Source organism: Podarcis melisellensis (assembly GCF_964234715.1).
Source record: "Podarcis melisellensis genome assembly, chromosome: 1".
NCBI lineage: Eukaryota > Metazoa > Chordata > Lepidosauria > Squamata > Lacertidae > Podarcis > Podarcis melisellensis.
In genome coordinates this window covers 42,934,956-42,952,514 of record NC_138528.1, presented here as the reverse complement: position 1 = coordinate 42,952,514, position 17,559 = coordinate 42,934,956, and the positions used below count along the sequence as shown (strand labels likewise).

At 41.5% G+C, this 17,559-nt stretch overlaps 1 protein-coding gene across 4 annotated transcripts in view; it reads left to right on the top strand.

Annotated features, from left to right (window-relative positions):
- The first annotated feature begins 336 nt into the window (after window positions 1–336).
- The window catches only part of LTK (leukocyte receptor tyrosine kinase), a 118,308-nt gene continuing 101,085 nt past the window's right edge, over window positions 337–17,559 (top strand). Inside the window, exon 1 of one of the 4 annotated variants that reach the window (XM_081931669.1) lies at window positions 337–357. Coding sequence is in view for 3 of the 4 variants with exons in the window: in XM_081931668.1 (XP_081787794.1) it covers window positions 17,028–17,088 (61 nt within the window). In the remaining variant the exon portion in view is untranslated. Of the gene's footprint in view, window positions 358–16,896; window positions 17,089–17,559 lie in introns of those variants that run through there. The other 3 variants (XM_081931668.1, XM_081931667.1, XM_081931666.1) reach the window with 3 other exon arrangements.

The following is a 17,559-nucleotide window of genomic DNA, read 5'->3' as shown; positions in this document are numbered from 1 at the left end:
GATTTTAACTGTAAAATATTTGTTTTATAATGCTGGTGTCCAAGAATCTAGAATTATCCCTGAGCTTATTAAGACAGATAAACAAGGTTGCTTTATCACTTTTTCCTTCTGGAAATCTAGTTTATTTTCAGGCCACTTGTCTGTTCTTTTATACCTAGTGTAATGTGTATGTGTATGTGTAAGAGTGAAGGGGCAACCTAAGATCGATTTGGCTTAATGTTTTAGGGTACCAAGTCCTCTCAGGGTGCCTTTAAATCCCAGTTATTTCTCTGCAGGTGTCACCTCTTGCCCAGTCAGCCAGTGGAGTTCTAGAGGTGGTTGAAACTTCTTGAAGACTGAAGAGAGCAACAGAAGGAGGTAAGGAGAGAGGCGCTGGGAAGGCGTTTTAGTCAGAGGCACAACATCCCATGTTCGTGAGATACCTGCACAACTTTGTAAACATAGAAAGCTGAGCATACGGGTGCTTCATATTTGAAAGTTGCTTTTATATTTCTTGATATAGAATCCTCTTGTTACATACTTAGAGTTTAACTCACGCAGGGAGCACAAGGTGTAAACAACTGTGAGCTCAAAAGTCTGACTTCTTCAAACTGAAATCTCTGAACATTAATTGAAGCACGTCTGGTAAAAATACAGAAATAGTTGATTGTGAGTGTAACCAGCTGACTTACTGAGAGAGAGAAATTCCACTTTAACAGTCTGGCTTTCTTACTTGAACTATGCCCTTCCGTTTTGTCAGTACACAGTATGCAAATACGATAATGCTATTACACTACTGACTCACAGCTGTTTTGTAAGGAAGTGAGATTAAAAATATCAACTTAGGAAGTCCTCTGGTACAGAGGCCTCTGAAGAACCTTCTTGTCCTGAGAAGAACCATATACAGCTTCTTCTAAACCAACAGTTGTCTTTTCTGTTTTAAAGTATAGTGGTATCTTGGTTGTTGAACTTAATCCATTCCGGGAGTCCGTTTGACTCCCGGAACCATTCAAAAGCCAAGGCGTGGCTTCCGAATAGCTGCAGGAGTTTCCTGCACTCAATCGGAATCCACAGAAGCCGTGTCGGACATTTGGCTTCCATAAAAAAACCCCAGAACACTCACTTCCAGGTTTGTGCCGTTCGGGGGCCAATTTGTTCAGGAGCCAAGTTGTTTGACAACCAAGGTACCACTATAATGGTTTTCTTATTGAGACATATAGTTGTAACAATCATTTGTAAATCACTTTTTGAGGTCTGCTTTCAAGGCAGCTTATAAATACTTTATATAAAACAAATATCTGTAAACAAATTAATGAATAAACAAAAAAAATTCCTTCCAGTAGCACCTTAAAGACCAACTAAGTTAGTTCTTGGTATGAGCTTTCGTGTGCATGTATCTGGAGAAGTGTGCATGCACACGAAAGCTCATACCAAGAACTAACTTAGTTGGTCTTTAAGGTGCTACTGGAAGGAATTTTTTTTGTTTTGACTATGGCAGACCAACACGGCTACCTATTTGTAACTCAAATTAATGAATGAATTTCTTTGTACTGACACCCAATTTGTGGAATACCTTGTTTGCCATTACAAGAGAGTCAGATGTCAGCATTTATTTATTCACTTATTTATTCAGACTTAAAAAATAAAATTTAAAAAATAAGCCTTCTGCTAGGCTTGACTGTTTTTAGTTACCTTTGTCAGTTTTTAAAAACTTTTTAAAAAACAAATGCTTTTTATAATTTTGTGTTGTACTTTGCCCAGGTATTAGCATAAGTGAGGGTTGGGCTGTAAATCTTTGAAATAAACAAATAAAATAAGTACCATTTGGTGAGTATTTGTGGTTCAATGGAAAAATAGGTATATAGAAAGGATAATTCATTGATGCCAAGATCAAAGTTTGGGGCGAATACTCTTTGATGAGACAATCCCAGCAAGGGGGGGGTATTGTTTTGTTTTTATTCTGTATTTTGTGTTTTTATCTTGGGAACCGCCCCTATGAAGGGCAGTATACAGATTAAATGAGGATGTCACAAAACATGCAGCAAAGTAAAGTGTGGAAATATATGCTATTGGGTTTAGTTACAAAGTGGTGAAAGTTCGTAAATTATCAGTATAGGAACTTGAGTGGCTTGTAAGAGTTATGCATCTGAGCTAGACCAACCAGCTCAAACCTTTTCACTCGCTGGCTGAAAGGGGAACCCATTGTTGTCTTTTTAATTATATATATTACTTGTTTTATGTTGCTATGGCCATTGGCCATAAAGGGGAACAAAGCCTTGATTACCTAGTTCCCCCCAAGGCGAAAGGAATTGGACATAGCTAAGCTTGGCAGGACAGCCTATTCTATGGTATTAACCCCTTCATGCATTAATTAGATTTAAGCATGTTGACTGGTTATCCCACAGTATTTACCTACAAGACCTACTCAGTAGTGGCACCAAGATTGCGGGACTTGTTCTCCTAGGAGGATCTCAAGACAGCATCATTGCTAGGGGGCACTTTTCTCTGGGCAGAATTTGTAATGCGGGCCTGCACACAAGCAGCATGTTGCTTTAAGACAAGTTTGGGGGAAACTGTGCCGCTCTTAAATGCTGTTGGACTTCATCCGCCCCACCTAACATGGATAATAGTCCAACAACATCTAGAGGGGCCACTGGTTTACTTCCCTTGCTTTCAGAACCCCATATATTTGATTGGAATAACTAATGTCATGATATCCCTCTCTTCACATACTCATTCACAAGTGCATCTGACTGGAAAGAATTAGATGTAGCCTTCCTAATTTTCATCTTCCCAGGGGGTTTCCAGATCTGATAGCCTTTTCGTTCAAACATTATCTGACTACATCAGTCTCATCTCTAGAGTTTAAAATGTGTGAAAATTGCAATTTCTGTTCCACTAAGGAGAAGTAAAGAGTGAGTGCTAGGCTGAGAATTGACTGTCAGTAGGCAGGGAACTTGGAAGTTTCTCCTACTCCTGAGTAAGTTAGGTATACACTGGGGAAAACCCACTCCCTTCCAAAATAGGCCAACTAAGGGTTTGATCACATTTCATCTGGATCTCACTTCATGAAATCCATGTGTTTTTTCCCCTGTTCGAATTTGCCTTCATTGGTCCACCCAGATGCATATTTGAAATTCAAGATCAAATCTGTTTGTTCTTATCCATATGTGTAGATGGTCGCTTTTGTCATTGTCCTTGAATTCTGGTTTGTTAATTTTGCACAAAGAGGGCATGCCCTCAGGAATCAGCTGAGCAGTGCATCCATCTTTTTTTAAAAAAGTGTCCACCAGGAATTGCACAATAGCACATATCTACATATCTGGGAATTCCCAATTCAATCCTAAAATGACTGGCACTTCCCATTCCAAGTCAGGAAGATGGTTGTGGGAGAAATCAGTACAGTGGCTGCTTGCCCATCACATCATCTCAGTCAAAATCAATCAAAAAAGACAGCTGTGGGCCCTGTCTTGCAATACTACTCCAATCTTCTGGTGTATCCTCCCTAATTACAAATTATGGCCAGCTGGTCTCCAATGGTGCAGCATAACAAGTGAAAAAGGAGAAGTGGGCAATGTTCAGGAGGAGCACAGGCGCTTTTTGAGCTGCTTCAGGTAGCCTGTTCAGAGTCAAATTACACTTAAAAAAAAAAATCTGGTCCCCCCCCCCTTACACACACATTTGGCCTAGACAAATTTATAGGTTTCTGGGGTGCGGCAAAAACAGTCTCCAAAGATTACATCACATTACCATAACGTATGAGGTGGCGCTGCTACCCTGCAGCCGACTTTTGAATTCCACAACTAAAAAGCCTTGCCACCTCTGCTCTCAGTGTTCTTGGAAAGAATGCCTCTGGGAACGAGGGTGGAAGGGCAAGCACCGTAAATTACCACAGAGCAGTTTGCAAATTAAAAAGTGCTACATAAAATAGAAACTGGTTGTAGACAACAGCTAAGTCTTCCAGAAGCCTCCCCCAGTTCTAATTCCTCTCTCCGTTGGAAACAGAACAGGGCCACAGCACGAGGGTGTAGGGGAAGAATGTGTATGTTTGGGGAAGTTTTTAATGTCTGGTGTTTTATTGTATTTTCAATATTTTGTTGGAAGCCGCCCAGGGTGGTTGGTATAAATAATAAATTGTTGTTGTTATGCTTGTGGCACTGAAATACTATTTATTGTTTTTTGTTTTTGTTTAAGGTACTTAAGGTTCTATTTGCATTTTATTCCAAAATATGTCTTTGCTGCTTTTCTGGGCAAAGCTTACCCAAAGCAGCTTAGAAAATAAAAACTATGGCCAGGATTCAGTTAACAGGGTGCTTTAGCAGAACCTAGTGCAAGGACTGCCACTAGTGTAATGGGGCTTTCCCACCTTTTCTTATCTCCTCTTGCACACCAAGTGTCTTCCCCAAATCCACCCTTGCGGGTCTGAAGAACCCCCAGAAGATCATGGGGGAAGAAGTAGAGGGGGGATTGTTCCATCTGGAAGCATTGTTCCATTACTGGCAGCTTTTATAGGTTAGGGGGTTTTTTAGTGGCTGGGGCAACCTAGTCAGATCGGCAGGCTACAAATGATAAAATTACAGTGGTACCCCAGGTTACATACGCTTCAGGTTACAGACTCCGCTAACCCAGAAATAGTACCTCAGGTTAAGAACTTTGCTTCAGGATGAGAACAGAAATTGTGCAGCAGCGGCGCGGCGGCAGTGGGAGGCCCCATTAGCTAAAGTGGTGCTTCAGGTTAAGAACAGTTTCAGGTTAAGAACAGACCTGCAGAACCAATTAAGTTCTGAGGTACCACTGTATCATTAACATATTAAGCAGAAATGTGTGCTGGTGGAACAATCAAGAAGAGCTTGACATTGAATCCCTCCCTATAAGTATAAAAAAATCAATATCACTCAAACCAAGAATAAAAACTACAGTACAAGTATCTTTTTTAAAAAAAGAAAAGAATCATGAATATTAATAAAGCCAAGAAGAAAAACAGAGTCAGAGAACTCAAAAGCTCAGAATTCCAATGGCATTATATATTGGTATATAGATATAGAAATATATGCATACAGATACACCCCTTTTAGGGCAGGTTTGGGGGACCTTTTGCCCTCTAGATGTGGTTTAACTACAACTTCCAATCGCCCCTTGGCTATGCTTCTGGCGCTTCTGAGAGTTGTAGTTCAGGAACATCTGGTGGGCCACATCTGTTTTAGGGCAAGAGCCTCCCAGGTCAGCTTGCAAATGACAATTAACAGCACAAAGTTGTTGCTTTTAAAATTAAAATCAGCCCAGTTTACAGAAAGCAGAACAGCAGTTTAAAGCCGAACACTTTGCAACACTTTAAATGCAGGTTGAAACAAATTTGTTTTTTAAGGTTTGTTCAAGAGAGTGAATGGGTGGAGTACTCTCATGGGAAATTACGTATCATCATTTTGGGACTTTAAAAGACTAGGAAATCAGGATAGTAAAAGAAAGCTGGCAGGAACCATTCCAAGAATAAATCTGTAGAGTTGGGCTGATACTTTCTGCTTGCTTGGTTTTTACACAGTGGGACATCTGATGGGCCAGGTCACCTCACGGCTCATACTGATTTGAGTTCCAGCAGCAAGGGGTGAACGTCTCAGGAATTGGCAGGTGGCTTGCAGAAGGGAGGAGACCTCCCAAAACAAATCACAGCAGCCACTCCTCCTGGCACAAATCGTAGACTCGTGGAATTGTAGAGTTGGAAGGAACCCAAAGGGTCATTTAGCCAAACCGTTTGCAGTGCAGGGGAACTGCAATGAGATTGCTCCATCTAAGTAGCAAATTGAAAGTTAAGGTTTATTTCATGAAGGGTGTTGCTTGGTTGTTTTAAACTTAGGTTTTTCTTCTTTTCTTTTTTCTTTTCTACTGTAAGTCGACTTGGATGGGTATCTGCCAAGAAAAACAGCCTAAAACTATTTTGAATTACATTTCATGAATGAGTTCAAATTAGTTTTGGTTCATTTTTTATTATTTTTAAAACGCTTCATGTTGTTAACTTTAACAACTGTGAAGTATGAGCATGCAAACAATTGCAAGTTGTGATCTGATGTGAGTTGTTTTTAAAAGTGTGTCATCACAGTGTTGTGGTACACCACCCCAATCTCTGAGCGGTGTGAGATTCTGGGATTCGAAGCACTTACCCAATGTTTCCTTTGGAATGTAGGATAGCAGAGACTGTGGCGTCTTTATGATATATGCTTTATTTACACATTTATACAACATAAGCCTGCGACGGAGGGGCTCACAAAATTAACACCCCACAAGGGTCTTTCTTCTCCCATAGCTACAGCCTTGTACTCAAACAGGAATCAGGGTCTATTATTATTACAGTGGACCCTATAGTTACGTAACCTTCGCTCTGGATACGTAACTTCTGGGTTTTGCTGCATGTGCAAACGCGGCGCCTCTGCCTACGGACTTTTTGAGTTGCAGACGGACCCCCGGAATGAATTTAATTCATATCCGGAGGGTCACTGTATTATTATTATTATTATTATTATTATTATTATTATTATTATTAATGATTTTTATTAAATTTTGTTTTATAATTTAAAAAACTCATTTAAACATCCTTAAAATATCAATGACTTCCCTTCTTCTCTTTCCATGGTTCATTTTGCATATCATAAATCCCTGCATATTTTACAAAAACTAAACCATTCAGTATTCAATTATTACATCCATCAAAACTTTTTTACACTGTTGAATTTATCTTAATGCTGCCAACATTTTCAAGTGTACACAGGCTCTGCTTCTCCCAGCTGCCCAGCCTGCAGCTTCTCACTTACAGTTTGCAGGCAGAAATCCCAACTCTGGCCTTTGTCTTTCTAACTAAAAGTGAGTTGAAGGGGGGGCACCCATTCGCCATCTGGCACAGAGCCACTTCCTTTGTTCCCTTCATGGCCCGTACTTAGAGGGCCATTACCTCACCAGGAAGCTAGTTTAGCTATGCCAGTAATTGAATCTGTGCTGGATCCAGAAATTAGAAAGGGACTCTAGCATGCAGCCTCTCCTCAACCCTCAACAGTAGGCACAAACCCAGGGGTGGATATATAGCCATGCTCAATATGCCTGGAATTAGGACCCACGGTACTTTGAAAGCAGTTGCACCAAATATTTGTGTCGGAGATCAAAGGGCGATATTTAGGGATATTTTCTCACACCTTTGGGATGTTTCCTCTCTTTGTTGTTACAGCTTCTGCCTAAGTCTTCCCTGTCCGTGCAGAGGGAATCCCTCATCTGATAATTCCAGTAACTCCCATTTCCACACACCAGATAATTAGCCTCTACAACATGTAGAGGCTCAAAAATCCCCCCGAAGCAAATTTGCTTGTTTTGTTCCCTGCATGATGAAAAGCTTGCGTTGTTGTCTGGCAGATAGGCAGTTACCAGGATCAGAAGGAAGAGAATGGTAATTCGCTTGTTGCTGCTCAGTAAGAGCTTCAACCTTTGTTGAAGCTTCATGGGGAGGGTATATGAGCTGAATGATTATTATCACATTAGGGGGTGGCTAAGAGAGTACCGGGCCACTGCAAAATATACAGGGGAGCAGTAATGGGACGGAATCAATTATTTGTTTGTCAGGATTATGGAAAGCACATTATGGACACTGATTTTACAGCTATTTTTATGTGTGAATAAGTAATACTGTGATTTGCATATTTAATAGGATTGTGGACATAAATGAGATCCAAATATTCAAAATCACACCAAGCACAGATATATCTTGACATTGTCTTTTTAAAAAAATATTCTTGGGGCAATAACATCTTTTTGCAGCATCCACCTGGAAACAGTGAATACTATAATAATAAAATTGTAGAGTTGGAAGGGACCACACGGGTTATCTAGTCCAACCCCCAGCAATGCTTGAATTTTTATTTTTATTTTAGCCCAAGGTGGGGCTCAAACCCATGACCCTAAGCTTAAGAGTCTGAAAAACTGTATCTATTTTTCAGTTGATATTCAAAGTGGCAATATAGGAGGCTTCCAGGTGAGATGTTTATTGAGCATTCATCCTGATTTGTTTGCTGGGAGATTACTAGATGGCATTTTGTCAAGCAATTATTATTATTCATAATAAAAATAATAATTTATTATTTATAGCCTGCCCATCTGGGCAGCTCCCAATAAAATATTAAGCAGAATAAAACTTCAAACATTAAAAACATCCCTTTAAACATTAAAAACATCCCTTTAAACATTAAACATTAAAAACAGGGCTGCCTTCAGATGTCTTCTAAAAGTCAGGTAGTCGTTTATTTACTTGATATCTGATGGGAGGGCGTTCCACAGGGTGGGTGCCACCACCGAGAAGGCCCTCAGCCTGGTTCCCTGTAACCTCACTTCTCGCAGTGAGGGAACCGCCAGAAAGCCCTCGGCGTTGGACCTCAGTGTCCAGGCTGAACGATGGGGGTGGAGACGCTCCTTCAGGTATACAGGACTGAGGCCATTTAGGGCTCTAAAGGTCAACACCAACACTTTGAATTGTGCTCGGAAACATACTGGGAGCCAATGTAGGTCTTTCAGGACTGATGTTATATGGTCTCGGCAGCCACTCCCAGTCACCAGTCTAGCTGCCGCATTCTGGATTAATTGCAGTTTCCGAGTCACCTTCAAAGGTAGTCCCACGTAGAGCGCATTGCAGTAGTCCAAGCGGGAGATAACCAGAGAATGCACCACTCTGGCAAGACTGTCCGCGGGCAGGTAGGGTCTCAGCCTGCGTACCAGATGGAGCTGGTAGACAGCTGCCCTGGACACAGAATTGACCTGTGCCTCCATGGACACCATGTGAGTCCAAAATGACTCCCAGACTGTGCACCTGGTCCTTCAGGGGCACAGTTACCCCATTCAGGACCATGACCATGGAGTCCGCCCACCCCCTGTCCCCCCAAAACAGTTCTTCTGTCTTGTCAGGATTCAACCTCAATCTGTTAGCCGCCATCCATCCTCCAACCTCCTCCAGACACTCACACAGGACCTTCATCTCCTTCACTGGTTCTGATTTAAAAGAGAGGTAGAGCTGGGTACCAGCCGCATACTGATGAACACCCAGCCCAAACTCCCTGATGATCTCTCCCAGTGGCTTCATATAGATGTTAAAAAGTGTGGGGGAGAAATTTGCCAGGAGGAGGGTGGTAGTAGTTGTTGTTGCTATACTCAAAATGTTGGGTTTTTCTCAATTCTCTCCATGCTTCCAAGAGTGAGATGTTCTTGTTTTGCAGAATAGTGTTTTATTGCTGAGCATATATGCTCACTGGGAAATGTTTTAGTTATGGACTGATCAGCAAACAGCAATAAATATGGGGACAAACTGTTCAATGGGGCACCTCCCCTCTATGCATAACTTGTTTATTAGAATGTGTTAGAATTAGAATTAGAACAATGTGCCTTGTTCCCTTATTGATTCATGGTGAAACCATGTGACTTTGCAATGTAGCTGACTCAGATTCGACAAAGCACTATGTGGAATCCACACTGAATAGCCTCCAAAGTTTTAGAAACCTGCCAGGCAATTTAGTGTCTCGTTCACTGTGGAAGAAGGAGGCTTGGAATCCACTTGTTCTGTACTGTGGAAACATCTACAGCCAAAGGAAATGGCAAGAAACAATCATAATGGGTAAAAGATGCTTGTGATTGGCTTCTTTAGCCATGGGTGTTTTAAAGGTCTGTGCAAGAGCTTCAGTTTTAGGAGCATTGGGAAGAACTTCGTAACAGTATGAACTGTTCAACATTGGAATAGATTGCTTAAGAAGATGATGGAGTCTCCTTTATTAGAGGTTTTACCCCGAGGCTGGATAGCCAGGTCTCAGGAATTGATTGGCAGGAGTGGGGTGGAGTAGGTGACTTATGAATGCTACAATTCTAATACAGCCTTCGCTAACCTATTGCCCTCCAGACTACAACTCCCATCAGCCTTGGCCAGTACAGACATGAAGGCTTGTAAATAAGCACTGACCAGGTTACTCCTGAGAGAATGCTATCCCTGGGAGGTCAGGCATAAAAGTCAAAAGAATTGATTCTGAGTTGGGGTGAGGTTCATCTGCTAATGGCTACTGCCATCACCTCAATTCAACAGGGTTCAAGGGAATAAATATTCAACAGTACAACAGATCAGTAACTGAAATGGGTTTTGCAATTATAATGGACTGGTTCAATAAACTTGCCCTTTGACTCATTATTTCTCTGTGACCAAAGCTACTCGTACTGCTAAATATTGATAGGTAGCTGTGTTGGTCTGCCATAGTCAAAACAAAAAAATTCCTTCCAGTAGCACCTTAAAGACCAACTAAGTTAGTTCTTGGTATGAGCTTTCGTGTGCATGCACACTTCTTCAGATACACTGAAACAGAAGTTTCCAGACCCTTCTATATAGTGAGAAGGTGGGGAGGGGTATTACTCAGAAGGGTGGTGGGAATGGGTGATTGGCAGATAGCTGTGATGAGCCTGTTGACGACTCTTAACAACTGCAATAGGTCTTACAGGAAAAAGCAAGGGGTGAGAAGGTGAAAAATGGCTTTGTCATGTATAATGAGATAAGAATCCAATGTCTTTGTCCAGACCAGGTCTCTCCATGGTTTTAAGTTTGGTAATAAGTTGCAATTGAATTAGTTAGTTGGTCTTTAAGGTGCTACTGGAAGGAATTTTTTTATTTATTTTTTGCTAAATATTGCTAACCTGTGCATGAAACTTGATTGCAAAACTCGCAAATGGACTCATGTGAGCAAACAGGGCTCAACTCACATGCAAACTCAATTATTGCAAAAACAATCACCACCCCTAGTTTGAAGGGCTGTGCAGTCCAGGTCCAGTTTAAGCATGAAGACTTACAAGAAAGGAGAGCCGCAGAAGCTTTGAAGTTGTCAATCAATAGACAGCATACTGAGCAGGAACAGAGGCCACCTGGTCACAGACTTGTGAGATATATTGTATTCAGTAGCACTTTGCGGGGCGGTACAGGCATTGCAGCATTGCTCACTGAGTGTTGCAGCCGGTTCCAGAAAGTGAGAGATGAGGCACTGGGAGCGCAGTGTAGTGAGGGCATGGCAGTAGAGCCAGTCCAACTGCTACTGGTTGCATTTCTGTTTAAATTACTTCTCTTTTGCCTAAACAAACAAGGCAGATATTTTGTCCTTTTTTTCTTTTTTTTTTTGCAAAAGTGTTGCAAGGATTCCCAAATTGAATTATATGATGGCCATATTCAGCATGCCCTGCCTCTGTCCCATAAACTAAACAGAAGCAGCCACATCCAAATACAGACGAAAGACATCTCCTATTTTATTTTCCTCTCATCAAATTACCTTCAGTTCAGAATATTCGCTGTGCTTCTCTCAGCTGTAAATTTATTTATTTATTTGCAGGAGCCCAACACAAGGAGCAGTTCAGGTACATTTTCCACACTGGAAAAAAAATGAGCTAAATTACATTACTGTGGGTTCTCAAGTTTGGGTCTCTTGACTTTTTAAGCTGAAATAGTCTTGGCAACTTACCCATATCTTGCTACAGTCATATGCTCCCAAAGCTCCTGAATTCTAGTAAACAAATTATCCTTGGGCTTTCTCTACAGTGTTTCTCTACAAAGCAAGACAGTCTGGCAACTGATGCTTGGCCTAGGCCTGGATTTGGGGGAAGGAAATGAGGGAAAATGGAAGGGAACGCTGGAAAATGAAATTAAAGTTACCACATGAATGAAATAAGAAGGGTAAAGCATTTTGTTTACTGAAACTTGCTGCAGAATTGCCAAACACACCATGCTACAATGATTGTGTGAATCTACTTTAGTGACATTCAGGACATCACTGTGAAACCCAAATCAATGTCATTTCATGAGGAACAGCTCAATAAGTTTCCATTAAGTTACTCAGCATCCCGTTCTAATTAATTGAAAGTGTGTTGAATGAATATCTCAGCGGATAATTTTTTTGGCTGACATGTTCTTATTTGGGGATTCTGGGATCAGCATGAGTGTTTGTGGCTATTGGTGTTTTTGTTTTTGAACCGAGCCTGTTGCCTCCCACATCCCTCAGCAGAAATAAGATGCTTTTTATTTTTATTATTCCTAAAGTGACAGATTAATCCAAACAGGAAGATGAAGATATTAGACATCGTTTAAATGGGAAACAGATTTAAAGAGTAATTCAGTTGGAGAGTTTCAGACAGTTTCAGATGTGTTTTGTTACTGTTTGCATATATTGGATCTGACATGTGCTTGCTGGTTTTGCAGATCTGGGGAAAATGAGCCTATTTCTATGTTGGCTTGCTGGGGATGTTGGCAACCTTTTTGGGCTACGATCTTTTATTTATAGATGTTCTTTTAGGTCAAAGTCAGGAAGTTAGGAGTAGGTTATCGTGTGCCAAGAAGGCATGCCTACTCCTAATAATTCTGATCATGGTTGCGTTCCCTCATTCTTCTCTTCTCTTGTGCAGGCATTCCACACTTCCGTTTCAGTTTCCAAGCTAATTACCAGCACACCTAATGCTCCAGCTGCACTGCCTTTTTCTTTTAACTATTTAGCATGGAATAGCTACCTTCAGCAATGTCAGCAACTCATGCCTGTTTAGAAAATACTCTTACCTTTAACAGTCCTGGTTGCTGGGAAGGCTCTTTTGGTTGGCAACCACATGCTTACAGAGTGCTGATGATTCAGGAATCCCTTGCCTCTGCTGTCATTTCTCAGTATTTATGGATAAGTGCAGCTTTTCCAGTCCATTGCCTTGACAGCCAGCAGTTCCACCTAGTCAACCATCTCATCAGTGGCTGCTGATTTGCCAACACATTGGGGACGCAGGTGGCGCTGTGGTCTAAACCACAGAGCCTAGGGCTTGCCAATCAGAAGGTCAGCGGTTCGAATCCCCGCAACGGGGTGAGCTCTTGTTGTTCGGTACCTATTCCTGCCAACCTAGTAGTTCGAAAGCACATCAAAGTGCAAGGAGATAAATAGGTACCATTCCGGTGGGAAGGTAAACGGCGTTTCCGTGCGCTGCTCTGGTTCGCCAGAAGCGGCTTAGTCATGCTGGCCACATGACCCAGAAGCTGTACACCGGCTCCCTCGGCCAATAAAGCGAGATGAGCGCCACAACCCCAGAGTCATCTGCGACTGGACTTAATGGTCAGGGGTCCCTTTACCTTTACCTTTCTGATCATTGCGAGCATGAGCCCAAAAGAAGCTCCCAAAATTGGACGGTTTTATTTCTACACTGTCCCATATTGTGAGATGACCCAGTGCAAATGAGTAGGTTTTTCTAAATTTCATACTGGAAGCCCCCCACCCAACACACACACACACACACACCTCCACATTTTCAAGCTTCATTTCTGCAAGACCTGTGTGGAAATAGTTACATATGGAGCAGTACAACTTGAACTAGTAACTGTGAGAATTCCCTTCATAACATAAAAGTATTTCAATTTACATAACCCAGACCTATGAAAATACTGCAGCTCAACAGAATCATTTGCAATGTTGAGAAAGAAATGGAGAATATTTTCAATTTGTTCCTCAAATCTCATTGGAAAATGCTTCCAGGGAGGTGATGGATTTATTTTGTGTCAAGGTCGTGTCTTGGCATTTCTTCCTCACCATGAAGCTAGTAGGAGGTTTGGGGAGTAATCCCTATTGACAAATAAACTTACTTCACAAGCTGTGACCCTGAAGTGAGGCTACTTGTGCGTACTAAACTTGACATGCTAACACATTGGATTTACTGCTGGAACTAATGTGGAATGCACTCTAATGTTACAGGATCTGTGCTTGACCATTGGTAGGGTGTAAGTAAAAGCAGCCTCTGTGTCCTCTCCTCTCCTGAGCTTTAAAGAAACACTGAAGATGGTGCTGAAGCAAAGGACACACAGGTCCCATTATCCAAATGCTCATTATACAAAAAAAATCACTTATCCAAACACAAGAAATTAGTACCCAGACCTCCCTATACATGCTGCAGTTTCAGATAGCCTCACAGTCTGACCTTAAACAATTAAGCAGCCTTAAACAAGCCTTACTTTTTTGTGTTTTGCTGGTCCACAGCAGTTGTTTCACTAGAAACCATGATGGGATGCAGGAAGGGTGAGAGATCAGATGAATAAGAGAACATTATTCCCTCCTTGCTTGACTTTTGCAAGGTTTCAGGGGATTTTCATGGGCTTTTCTGGGTTTCTCCATCATTTGATGTCAAAATTCCGTGGTTGGGAATGTATTAGAAATCTCCCCATAGGAATCAATAGAAATCTTCAACTTATTATGTAAACACTTGCCTAACAAACAATTTCCTGATGCCTTACTCCAAATACTTTACTCTCTGAAGCACCAAAGTAGCTCAGCAGTGCAACCCCTTGCACTTGGGCACCACCAGGCCAGTTGGCCAGAACTGGGTATTGTAACTCATTGAGTCAGTTCCTGTCAAGCAAAACAAGTGGTCAGTGGGGTTTTGTCTGACCCTTTAAAATAACATGTAGTTCCGAAAAAAGATGTGTGATGGATTCTTAATGTTTAATTGTTTTATAAATTTGTTTTTATTGGAAAATTAATAAAAATTATATATATATATATATATATATATATATATATATATATATATATGTATGTAGTTCCTCAGTTTTAGCAACCTGTCTCTTGAGTAAACACAAAGTTGGTTGGCTGGTTTCACCTTCCCCAGTCTGCACTCCCTGCAGTATTAATATCATTAGTTATGGTAAGGTTTTATTGTTATGATTTTAAATATTTGTTGAAAGCCACCTTAAGGACTCCAGTGTCTAGTCCAGCTCCCTACTTAACACAGGAAACCCACTACAACAGCATCCCTGGATATTCAGGCTCTGGTTTAAAACTTTTGAAAAGGACAACTATATACAGGGCTCTGTACTGCTTGGAGGAATGTTTGCATAAAATGTCATAAAATAGTGGAAATGTTCCACAATGGCTGCCCTCTTTTCATATGGTTGGGTGCAACCTGAATATTCAGTGGATACTTTCCCCCAGATTGCCTGAACTACTCTTATTCCACTTAGGAATATTATTATTATTATTATTATTATTATTATTATTATTATTATTATTTATTGAATTTATATACCACCCTATACCCAGAGGTCTCAGGGCAGTTCACAGAACAAAATCAAAATATCAAACCATAGGAAGCTGCCTTATAATGAGTCCATCCAACTTACCACACTGACAGGGCCTGCCTATTTTGCATGCAAAGCAGTTGCTCTACCACTGAGCAAATCTATCCTTCCCTTATTTGCTGGAGCAAGCATGGCTGCCATTTTGAACAGCAACAGGCAGGAGCCAAGGCTGGATGAAGGGAGTGGGGGAGAAACAGAACAGAAATACCTTTTCCTTATTGATGTTCTAGAGCTGTGGAAATATCTACCTGAACAGTAATAGCTAGAGCTGTACCTGAAATCTCAAGTCTAGCCCTCCTCCAAGTCTAGCCAGTGTGGTGTAGTGGTTAAGAGCGATAGACTCATAATCTGGGGAGCCGGGTTCGCGTCTCTGCTCCTCCACATGCAGCTGCTGGGTGACCTTGGGCTAGTCACACTTCTCTGAAGTCTCTCAGCCCCACTCACCTCACAGAGTGAGTGTTTGTTGTGGGGGAGGAAGGGAAAGGAGAATGTTAGCCGCTTTGAGACTCCTTCGGGTAGTGATAAAGCGGGGTATCAAATCCAACTCCTCCTCCTCCTCTTCTCCTTCTCAAAACACTAAAGAGTGGAGATGATGGGGACAGCAGCAAAGAGGTCCCACATCAGTACCTGAAGTACCACTTCAGCTGACATTGGTTGCTACAGTATCCTTTCTCCATTTTTTTTAAAAAAATAAATTATATTCAAGGGGCAGCCAACCAGGCAAGTACATTGGTCACCACAGTCCATTTTATTACTTTTACATAAAAATACACTATCCTTTTCTACAATAATTATTTTTTACTTTTAAAAACCCTAACAGGGCACTTTTATCCTTTTATTTCTGTAGCAGTGGTGGTGCTATAATTTAAGTAAGTCAAACTGCACACACTCATAATATTTCTGTTGTTGTTTTTTTAGCAGGTTTGGCAAACTGTTGTCTGTTCATTTGCTCTAACATCTCGAGAATGTGGCAACAGCTGTAAAGCACGGAATAGCAGTGGCAGGGGACTCATGGTCTTCTTAAAGGGAGTACCATTAAGTGTAGTAAAGAGGCACCTCTAGGTGCTGCAACAGAAAGGTTCCAATGGCCGAGTGTCAGTGCCAACACATCTATAGGAAGTGTTTGTGTATGTGTATGTGTCTTCTTTCATTAGTAACACAGATATGCAAGGAGGAGGTAGAAGTTTTAAAATGCCCAACAAAAGCATAACATGGGAAGTTGCCTGAGGTCTCCATCCGCTTTTGTGCAATTGTGGCAGATAGAAAAATGGCTTGGCTATCTTGGAACACGGCTTTTCCTGTGGGGAACGTGAAGTGATAAGCAAAGGTTGTCAATCGAAATGTTTACATCTGTTTGCAATTACTATAATGGAAGCTGCTAAAGAAAAAATGGGGTTTAGCTTTTACAGCCCAACTCCAATGTTTGGGGCTCCTTTGAGAGGAAGGAGTGGGATATAAATTTAATATAAAAATAAATAAATTATCAGAGATGCTGCTGTCAGGGACCAGGTTAAAAAGAGCTTAGTTTGCCCAGGCTTTCATCTCCCTTACAAACAAACCTGGAGCGTTTCTGCCTAGGCAGTTTCAGGGTGGGGTGGGGGTGCTCAGCTGACAAAATCAGCTCTTCCAGCTGAATGCTAATGTTTAAATAAATGGACACACAGATGTGTTAATAATTCATGCTGTTCTGCTTCTTGAATTTGCTGAAGGAGGTGAATGCACAGGGGGCGACGAAACCATGAGGGCTTTAGGACCCATGAGAGTCTCCCCTAGCAGGAGGTGGAATTCTTCTATAAGCCAGCAAGAGTCCAAGCATTAACATCAGAGCTCTTGCAGAGCCTTAGAGAGAAGGACTGGCACACAGGGAAGAGGGTCAGTGCTGGCAGAGAGTCATAGGGGACCCAGCAAAGTCATGGATTTCCTCCTGCAGCTGGTTCTCTGCCTTCAGCTAGTCCCCTGGACCACCACTCTAGGTAAGGCACTTGGTTGTTGGTGTATTGCCATCCCTCCCTGGCGCAGAGTGTCTGCCTTGGTGACTTGGACTTCTTTTTCTTCATCTTTTTGAAAGTTGATGGGTGGGGGTGTGGGGGGGAGAGTTAAATGGAAAAAGGAATTATATAGGAAACTCACCAAGTGGCTGTCACATTAGACTCTTTTATCCAGCTCTGATCATTGCCAAATAGATTTGAATCATATACATTTTGTAAATAAAAAAGGCAGACTGTCTTGCAGTGGGGTAATGCTGAGTTATGAAAACTGAAAGTGGGTTTTCCTAGCATGTAGTGCTTGAGAAATACTGTATGGTATCTTATGCTGATGCTGAAAATGCTTGCCTCATGCTTTGGCTGAGGCAGTTTTAGAAGAGAAGCAAAAGATTGCCTCGTGCAAATCCCATGTTTTTGCTTGGGGATGCTTTTCAGGGTGAGGGATGCATAAAAGGGGGA